This window comes from Exserohilum turcica, assembly GCF_000359705.1.
Source record: "Exserohilum turcica Et28A unplaced genomic scaffold SETTUscaffold_18, whole genome shotgun sequence".
Classification (NCBI taxonomy): domain Eukaryota; kingdom Fungi; phylum Ascomycota; class Dothideomycetes; order Pleosporales; family Pleosporaceae; genus Exserohilum; species Exserohilum turcicum.
Window position 1 is genome coordinate 659,821 of NW_007360003.1, and position 9,615 is coordinate 669,435.

Genomic DNA, 9,615 nt, shown 5'->3' on the forward strand with positions numbered 1-9,615 from the left:
TTTGCTGGGCTGCTGGGTTGTCTACTAGTTCTGTTGTTGTTTGGATAGAGAAGAGCAGCCCGTAGTGGTCTGAGCCAGTTTCTGTAGTAACTTGCCAGTCTTTAACTTTATTGGCTATGTCTGGCGTGGCAAGTGATAGGTCTAATACTGGCTCTCTTGATAGGTGCGGCCTAAAGAAGGTCCCAGCACCTGGGGTGTTGAGTAGGCTTAGGTTTTGGTCCTCTATCCAGTCGGCTAGCTCTTGAGCGCCTTGGCTGGTGGTTGGGCATAGCGGATCCCACCAGGGGTGATGCTCGTTAGCGTCAATAGCTAGTATTGTTGCTGCTGGTAGCCTAGTGCTCAGGAGGACTCTTGGGAACGTCTTAGTCCCTAGTGGACCTTTTTCGTTGTACACGTTTACAATATTAAACTTAAAGCTCTGCCCTTTAACAACTACTGCTATTGTGTTTTTGTTTTGAGTGTGAGACGTGTCCTAACTGTCTGCTCTTATAGCTTATAGCTCCACAGCGCGCACGCTGCACGTCTTAAAACTTGCTGTAATTAGTTTCTTGTAAGGGATTTGTATATATTTAACAAAAATTACACCTATTCTAGAAAACTTGACGTTGGTGTGAACCCACCGAACATTGTACGTACGTACAATGCACACATACCATGTCTTGAAGCGTTTGTGAGCCAGAGATTAATCTAAATGGATCTAAACGCCCGGAACATTACGGCCCACGCGGAAGATGCAGGCCCAGAATGTCAATAATTGCTGTCACACGTGTGACCGGAACGCTGGAAGCTGTTTTATTGGTGTGATTAGCGCTGGTACAAGCGGCGTAGTTGCTAAGGTTGATAGCGTGAACGCCACCAACAGTCAGATGCCATAAAAAATCCAACAGACATGGCTAGATGAAGCATAGTTTCTCGTAGTGGAAAACTACAGTCCAGCATTAGGATCTTGGCTCGCACAAGACTTCCTAGAGCAAATGTCATACAGTGGCATCCGAGATAGCCAGACGACTTCAAAATTTCCTAGCAGCCAGTGGCCTCTGGAAAACTTACTTGGACGAATAACTAAGTTAGATGCTTATTGTGTGAGACCTCGTGACCTACGTGATTGATATCAACTCCCCCATCGCCTAAGTATATAAACTGCTGTGTTACCAACTACAAAAACGTCACTCACATATCTTGCTTGACAGTAACATACTCATTTCACAGCAACATGAATCCACATGAGCATGGCGATGTCGAAATTCTCGTTAAAAAAACACCAGTTTCTTGTCTCCTCTTCAATCATGTCACAAACATCACCAGAGTTCGAGAAGCTCTTTACGCAACACGCGTCACCGCGTGAGAGAATCAAGCTGCCAGATGAAGACCCCGTGGCGTTCCATCTAATCTGCCAGTCGGCTCATGGCTCCTTTATCCCGAATGCCCACATATCATTGGAAACGCTTGTTAAGATGGCTAATGCTCTGCAACGATACAAGATTCCTGCTACATCCCGTGTGCACCACACTGTAGCGTTTGGTTTTCTTGTGCGAACGATAAGGCCAGAGACGCTGTCTATGGTCCAACTTCTGATGCTTCTTCACATCGCGAGAATTCTAGGCTCTGAGAAATACGAACAATTTCTCCAAGAAGTTTCTCTGCATTGCCCGCTTCGACTGGAAGCATTGAGCGACGAGCCGATTGCTGACATCCCGGACACAAATTGTATTGTAGTCTTGGGTATGTATAAAGCTTGGTTCCTGGAGTTGAACGAAGCTGACTATCTCTTACAGCAAATTTGATGCTACGGGTTGCTGCGTGCCGTGCAGAAGTGGCATGTACATTGTTGAGTGCAGCCGGAAGCGATGGAGCCTTCCATGCTCATCAGAAAAGTGACTTGGCTGTTTGGGTACTAGAAGACAGCCCCAGCCTAAAGGAAATAGATGCTCGCATCCAAGATTTGAAGCGTGCCGTTGATCTTCAGAGGGATCAGCTGCATGACGCCAGTGGAACGATCAAGGAAGCCACTGCAGACATCAACCGTTATGTTCGCGCTACCATCGGAGATGGTCCAGGGCCAGAAGAAAGTCGCACAGAAGAGACCATGAACCTAGATACTTGCCACGATGTCAAGCGATTGGAAATTCTAATCGCGGAAGACGAGCATGCGTCAAAGAACTTCGTCAATATTGATAATCTGGACTTAGACGATACTTCATCTCACGGCACAGCGTTTGAGGACATCGAGGCCCACAGCAAACCTACGGGAATCACTCTGGATGATTATCTGGATCATGAGGACGCTGAGTCTGTGGTTTCTGCTCGGACAATATAGAGGCATCTACCTAACGTATAGAAGCCTCTGATAATATGTAGAACTGGCCATATACAGAGCGACGAAATATCATTTGCTTGAGCTTATCTACTGTACGTGTAACCATCGAGATTACTGTGTATTCATATGCACTTGCTTTATTCTGCAACACTAAAAGCTCTGGTACAATCTTGCAGCTTTGACAGGATCTGTATCCATTAATGTCTAGAGCTCTTGTTGGTCCACTCCGCTTTCTAAACACTCGTAGTTCATCTGCGATGCGTTGTACGCCATAAATAGGAAGCTATGCTGCGTTGAGGTGGCTGGGAATGTGCCCAGATCAGGTACACTTACAGCAACAGCTAGAGGTAGCGGCGTTGCTAGCTGTGACCGCGAAAGAGACACAGTAGGCGTCGTCTTCGGCAACAAAACCTGGGGCTGTGCCTGTTCTAGTATTGTTGTCATACTCTCACGTAGTGTGTTTATATATCCGATGATGTCGTGTAGAAGTGGACGGTTGTCTTCTGGACTCCGCGCTGGCAGAATTGGCAACTCGTGACCAGCCTGGATATGCTCGTAAAGCGTCTGAACCGCGTCTCGTAGTTGTCTGTTCTGCGCTTCAAGGAGAGCTCCCCTACAAAAAGAGTGAGTCTAAAGCAATAGCCAGTTTATCCCTCTAGAAACGCTTACGGTGAGTCTCTTTTCCGCACTTGGGCCGTATCATTGCCATAATCACATAAAGCATCCTTAGCTCGACACTTAGAGCAAACACGCTCCCCGTCACACTGTTCTAATATCAGCGACCTGATTAGTCTGATTAGGAGCATCATTACCTTTGTTTTCTTGAATCGGCACTGGTTGCACGCGTGTTTCACTCGCTGCTTGTTCTTGTCTATTGTGATTGGGATTATCGACCGATGCATAGGAATTTATCACGAGCAACGTCCTGCACGAACAGGACTTGCAGCTATAGAACATTCTGCCAAGTTTAATACCTGTATGCTGATGCTGTGCCACAACAACTTGCAAGGGTGCTATCCAAGAGCATGGGGACATATCCCGAAGTGGAGCTTCTATACCGTGCCGCAATTAGTGAAAACCTCCTTCCAACGCGACAGATCGGTCGAATTTCGGCTCAAAAAATATATTCAATAAGAGTGGGGAAACGATAGTCTGTATTAAGAAGAAAGAGGTCGTTGTCGTCACCATTCTTAGCCTCAAATAGCCCGGATACCACATACAAGGCGATAAAGCCTATGTTCGGTAACTGTTGAGTTTCTTCATAATCCAAATCTTGCAGTTTTCCTCGCGATATATATAGTAAACATCTCTTGGCTGCTTAGATCGTTTACGGCGATACAGAATCTGCGAGGGGTCACAAAGCCTGAGTCGCCCATCGCTATCCACTAAAGCGAACAAAGGGGCTTGACCCTGCGCGCGAATTTTGTTCACTGCTTTCTCAATATCTTCCATAGTTGTATCACAAATGTACTCAGCAAGTGGACTCATGTCTCGCCTTTGGGGCAAATGCCAAAATGTGATACTAGCCCGGTGAGAATCAGGATATGCGGGCACTGAGTATACAGACGATGAACGCAAAAGCGATGGAACTGGCTGAGGGCCCTCGCAAGCATTGGCGACAGAGCTAGATCCAAACCCCTCAAAGAAAGACAAGCAGATCAACACAAGCGCTCCGTATTCTGTCAAAGCGTAGCGCGGCTGCTGCGTAAGAGCACTCCATATCGTGGGAAGAAATAGTTCGGGATGGGTCCTGGGCACTCGTATAGCAGTCGCACTATCAGTTGTCATCAAAGGGGTAACAGTAGGTGGGCGATAATCAAAGATCGCTTGACCTCTTTGGCGTAAATGGGCTTCTGCATCGAACTTGTCTGCGGGTGCAGAGAAAAAGGTACTAGGTCGTTCTTTGAGCAAATGAATGCGGATCTGGGAGAGATTGGGGTCTTGATTGCAGAGTAACGATATCTGCTCAGACTCAAACCCAAGCCTGCGCGCAAATTGGCCAAGTCGAATCACCCATCCAGGACGCTCAGACGGCTCTGCCCGGTATTGTGTATTTGGAAAGCCCTGATGGCCTTGCGAATGGCGAAGCAAATACAAGCAAAGTTGCCAGTACGAATACAAACCAGGATCGCTACACTCAACAGAGCGTTCGTCGATTTCGTTGTATTGTAACACGTATCGCTGCTTATTTGGTTCGGGTCGCTCGCGCCAACGCTGAAGCAGGATGTCTCTTACTGAGGGAAGATGTCTGGAGTCTAGGCTGAATCCGCCCCTTAAAGGATAGAAATCACTTGCGGGAAACAACTCTCTCAAAGGGTGCATGATAGGTCCTAGTATCTTGACTTGTTTGAAGAAGGTCTGGAACGTCAAGACGAATCCTCCAGCAGTTAGAACCTTTTGTGAGATCTGAGCGCGTACAACTGGATCGCGTGCGCGAGGAAATATTTTCCCTGCGGCAAACAAACTCTCGATCAAGGAGCGGTCATGAGCACTCCATAAAGGTGCAAGTACTCCAAGTTTTTCAACTGTGTATTCATCGCACAAGTAAGTCTCGCCACCTGTGATTGTATACCAGATCCTATACATTTGCTTAAGGTAGCATTCTATCTCCTGGGTAGCTAAGCAATGCAATATGTTTTAGATCTTGGGAAGTCATACCTGCGTGCAACGCCAGCTCAGGATTAGTGGGAAGGAACTGAGCTGAAAACCCATCCATAGAGAGCGAAAGGGCTCTAGTTTCTTAAGACAATTGCGAAGCCATTCATTCCGCAACACTTGTTTTATACTTTTTGTCTTGGTTCCTAATAACCTTTCCCATTTTGAGGCAGCTGCATAGTTTTTCTCCTGTTTGTAGAACCGAATGTGGAGAAACTTTTCTCCGTCACAGGAAGTCTCATGCCGTCTATAGAATTGACGAATCTGGGTTAACGTAGTTGAGGGAGTATCTGTGCTAACTATTTAGCAGCCACATGTAACAAGAAGATTATGCAGTCACCTGAAGTGTAAAGATCAACGAGCCACCAATCGTCTTGACTTTGCGACCCCTCTCGTTTTGCAGCCTCTAACCGAAACCGTCCGTGAAGGCATAGTAACTCGACGCCCTTTGGAAGAGTAAGCTTCGGAGACATTCCGACAGCGTATAATGTGTCTGTGGTGATGTTTGCACTAGTCAAACAATCCTGATAATCGGAAAACCCAATAAGAGCCGGCAAATTATGTTGGAAGTCAGATATAAAACAGCCCTCGCAGTCATCCAAATCCGTAGTTGGTGCACTATAGCATAGGTTCAATACGTTTATTTGTGCGGTACCCAGGTAATACCGAAATCTTTCATACTTTGTACTCATGTTGTGGTCTTTTTGGTGGGGTTTCTGACAGGTTCGAGGTATAGATAAATATATTATCACAGTTGATGCCCATCCCAAAAGTGCATTTAGCAAGAAGCTGCTTCTCTCCCAAAAGTATTTATATAGACAAATTTTGGAACAACGTATACATAGGCTCTGTTATATCTCTATTGTACACACATGTCTCCCCAGAACAATTCGGACTGGTTTTACGGCTTTCAGACTGGAACTAATTGGTTCTTGATGTGTGGCGGGGCATTGCAACGCGCCACCGCTAGCCTTTACAATCCACATGCCCATTTCCCCTCAATTGTCTTGTTGATCGGCAAGCGCGAAAAAGAAGCTGCAATCCAAGCGCTGTTACCAGGGCGTGCCAATGCAAGATCACGTGGTATTGCGCAACTAGAAGCAGATAATTCCACGCTAGATAATAAGCATCCGCTCCTAGTTGCAAGTGTAGATCTAGACAACGCGTGCAGCAAGCAAAAACCATTGCGGAAGCAAAATGGACGTCCTCTTTATAGGATTAGGTGGCTGTCACATAAGTCACCAGCTAGCGAAACCGATTTCTTTGTGGAAATCATTGTTGGAAGGTTACTACTATCGTTCATCGACGTTGTTTGTCTTTTCCTCGATGATTTCTCCACTCGTGAGGAAGGTATCCAATTCCTGCAACGATGTGACAATCATGCTAAACTTTCAGGGGGTTGGAAGCCTCGGGTCATTCTCATCACTAGCAGCACCTACAGGCACAGAGGCTATTTAGGTCTGACCACGTTTGGTAGTATTCAACGCGTAGTACTGCCGGCTCCTCGACGCAAGGCTCCATCTTCCCGGTTTTTCGCTCTAGAAAGAGCCATACTTTCTAGCGTGGAGATGGTAAGGAAAAGTAGAAGTGCCTCTAGGATGCTCTACTCGGCTCATCATCTCAACGTCTTTTTCGAGTCCGCATTAGGACACACTGCATCATGCATCTCCACACCATTCAACTTTATCTTCGCTACACGCCAATGCAATCCAGTAGAAGACCATCTCTGGCTCTATCTGCAGAAGTTTCTAGGGCTGTGCATCACCAGCCAAATGAGCCAAGAAGCTACGTTGGAATACATGGCTTCTGCAATCATGCTTGATAGTCTTCCGCCAGGCATGCATCGTAAGTACTCCGCACTCTAGCTACCATGTTTTCATCTCAGCAAGCAGACTTTAAACCATTGGTCGTCTTTGAATCACTGTACCGAACCCATTGCGAAAAAGCCTTTTCATCAGTGTCTCCATATCGGGACATCTCGCCGGGCGCTTTGTGTACAAAGTTGAGAGCCCTCTTTAGTCAATTTTGTTCCAAAGTTGACGAAGAGACACTTACGGCAGTGGAGCTACACAAAAGAAATCTCCAGAACGTCGCTTTTGATTGGGAAACTATGTACAGCACTCAGCTATGTCTTTATTGTCTGTTTCGGAAGCCCGAGCACATTATGCGCTGTGGACATGCGCTATGCGATTCCTGCACTTGCAGGCTTGGGTTCAAGTTATCCCACATGGAATACGCATACCGCATCTCTCAGTGCATTTTGTGCCAATCCAAAGGTACCCTAACAATTCGTCTCAAGCCACCGACAGCAGGAAGTCGCTTGTTTGTCCTCGACGGAGGTGGTATACGTGGCATATCTACGCTAAGGATATTACATGCGCTTGATCAACATCGAAAGCTCCCATATCCTATCTACGACGAGTTTGACTTGACATTAGGTACAAGTACAGGTAAGTATCACCCCAATCTTTCCATTTGGTAGTGGCTAGTTACTGATGCCAAAATGCAGGCGGCCTCATCGTGCTTATGTTTCTCTTGCGTCGGAACATGACTGAATATATTGCTACCTTCAAGAAGCTGTCGGAACGTGTATTCTTACCTCGCCAATCATTCGGAAATAGCATATTAGCCAAACTGTACGGCTTCATGACTGCTTTGCTAATGGACGGCATGTACGGTGCTAGCGAGATAGAAGCATGCGTGAAAGAGGTTTTTGGGTCGGACACTACATTTTTTGGCTTCTTAGAATCTAAAGAGCACATTTCGGGACCAAAAGTAGCGGTTACTACAATGACCGTGTCCAGTTCGCGACTCTGCATTCTTTCAAACTATAATGGAGTGGGAGTTAGGCAAGGTAGAAGCCTATGTCCTAGATTGATGGGTGAGACTAATCCACAGCTGTAGGTTACAAACACCATCGGGCTTCTCGTGTAGAGGATGAAGCTTCCATCTGCGAAGTGTAGGTTTTTACTTTCTTCTGCAAATTCCAGAAGCTCACTCTAATTAGAGCACGGGCAACTTCTGCTGCTCCATCATATTTTCCGGCAAAGTTCATTCAGGGGTTGGGATTCCTACAAGATGGTGGTGCGGGGAAGCACAATAATCCCATCGGCCCGGCTGAGTGGGAGTCTAAAGCCATCTGGGATACTGCACCTGACATGATTGTTTCGATAGGAACAGGCTTCGCTCGTGATCCAGAATCGCCCCAGATCATCTCAAAAAGACTAGACTTCCGCAACCGCTTCTTTCCACGCTTGTTCCGACTTTTCAATGCTGTTTTAGATGCGCAACGCGGCTGGGAGGAACACTTGAATGGAGTTCCTAGAGACGAGCGGCACAAATACTTTCGGATCAACATACCGTTAAGCAAGGAGCCTCTGCTCAATGATGTTAGCAAGATGGCAGAGCTAGAGGACTTAGCTTCGAACTTTCTCGAGAGTCATGATTTTTCCAGTCTCATACAGGCGCTTTTTGCTAATTCCTTCTTCTTCGAACTTTTCTTGAAGCCGGCCACGAGGATGCGGTCAATGGTTTGCTCAGGCTCTATCCGCTGCCGCAGTCCAGATACCCGAGCGCTAGTTGAGCGAATTCTGGAAGAATATCCAAATGCTGCTTTTACTACCGAAGACGGTACCAGCTTGGGCCGCATTGATAGCTCCAGTATTTGCGCCACCTGTGGATATTACTGCAAGACCGTTCGGTTCAAAGCTTACCATGTCGACCAGCGCATATCTAGTTATTTACAGTTCAGCAATCTTGTTCAGCACAACATCAGTGGATTTCCACAATCTTTAGCGCAGCTCATAAGGCTACAGCTGCTAGACGCTGATTTTGGCAGACCAGATCATCAAGCCGTGGGTTATGCGGGTAGGAGTGCCTGTCATTGCGACGATGGCAAGAAAAGAAAAAGATCTGTCCCTTTGAAAACTAAGCCCTCTAAAAGATTTCGCCTAGAGTAGAGCGTGAGGGAGTTCAAATAGTATATAAGCGCAGTCTACATAGTGATTGAACAAAGCTTCTTTTTCATTCAAAGAGACCCTTACTCAAAAGCAAATCTCGCGACTCCCCTCAATACGAGTGTTTCTACCATTTATTGACTTATTGAAATTCAAAATCCGTGCTAGAACATGGGAATCAGAGAAGGGGTAGCAGTTTTCATTCATCATCTTCAGACAATGTTATCAGTATTGCGACAGAGACGAGCGGACCGCAAAGCCTTGAGTCGTTTCACACAAGACGGAATTAGTGAACGGAGGCGATATGAACAAGCACGTTGCAAATAGACTAGAACCAGGTCACTGCCGCTGAAACGGCTAGCCTGACATGGTCAGGCAGCCTGTAATGAATCTCGGTTGGCTCATCGTCAGTGATACTCTTCACTCAGTTGAGTCGTTAAAGTTAACTAAGTAACTAGCTAGCAAGATGCGGTTTACTCCCAAAAGCAAAACGTAGTTATAACGAGTTGGCATATACTAGACTGTCGTGATAGACGATGCAAGAAAGGTATAACACGAAAGGTATAACACGAGAGTTGTAATATTTCAGGTGCTTCTACGGATCGGAGTATGCTATACGATTTCTTGCTTATTATTATTATTATTCTAGTTTAACGTCCTTTTTCAGCCCGAAGGGCTATATAAGAC

The 9,615-nt window shown here is 46.2% G+C and overlaps 6 protein-coding genes across 6 annotated transcripts; 2 read left to right on the forward strand and 4 right to left on the reverse strand.

The window, feature by feature from the left end:
• Window positions 1-43: 43 nt before the first annotated feature.
• Window positions 44-331, reverse strand: SETTUDRAFT_71014 (uncharacterized protein; the record flags this gene model as incomplete). Its single annotated transcript, XM_008026379.1, has 1 exon — window positions 44-331. A coding segment is annotated over one exon (288 nt), but the record flags the coding sequence as incomplete, so codon positions are not given.
• A 904-nt stretch (window positions 332-1,235) lies between these two features.
• On the forward strand, window positions 1,236-2,317 carry SETTUDRAFT_109185 (uncharacterized protein; the record flags this gene model as incomplete). The annotated part of the gene is made up of 2 exons (XM_008026505.1): window positions 1,236-1,722; window positions 1,776-2,317. The coding sequence occupies 2 exons, from the start codon at window positions 1,236-1,238 to the stop codon at window positions 2,315-2,317; spliced, it is 1,029 nt and encodes a 342-aa protein (XP_008024696.1).
• Window positions 2,318-2,521: 204 nt separating this feature from the next.
• SETTUDRAFT_39290 (uncharacterized protein) lies at window positions 2,522-3,123 on the reverse strand (the record flags this gene model as incomplete). The annotated part of the gene is made up of 4 exons (XM_008026364.1): window positions 2,522-2,619; window positions 2,651-2,740; window positions 2,770-2,930; window positions 2,987-3,123. 4 exons carry the CDS (start codon window positions 3,121-3,123, stop codon window positions 2,522-2,524), a joined length of 486 nt encoding a protein of 161 aa, XP_008024555.1.
• Window positions 3,124-3,550: 427 nt separating this feature from the next.
• Window positions 3,551-5,263, reverse strand: SETTUDRAFT_109142 (uncharacterized protein; the record flags this gene model as incomplete). The annotated part of the gene is made up of 2 exons (XM_008026506.1): window positions 3,551-4,924; window positions 4,976-5,263. Coding segments are annotated over 2 exons (1,662 nt in total), but the record flags the coding sequence as incomplete, so codon positions are not given.
• An 8-nt stretch (window positions 5,264-5,271) lies between these two features.
• On the reverse strand, window positions 5,272-5,664 carry SETTUDRAFT_39292 (uncharacterized protein; the record flags this gene model as incomplete). The annotated part of the gene is made up of 1 exon (XM_008026365.1): window positions 5,272-5,664. The coding sequence occupies one exon, from the start codon at window positions 5,662-5,664 to the stop codon at window positions 5,272-5,274; it is 393 nt and encodes a 130-aa protein (XP_008024556.1).
• Window positions 5,665-5,844: 180 nt separating this feature from the next.
• On the forward strand, window positions 5,845-8,896 carry SETTUDRAFT_161055 (uncharacterized protein; the record flags this gene model as incomplete). The annotated part of the gene is made up of 4 exons (XM_008026507.1): window positions 5,845-6,817; window positions 7,482-7,872; window positions 7,980-8,839; window positions 8,877-8,896. 4 exons carry the CDS (start codon window positions 5,845-5,847, stop codon window positions 8,894-8,896), a joined length of 2,244 nt encoding a protein of 747 aa, XP_008024698.1.
• Window positions 8,897-9,615: the final 719 nt, after the last annotated feature.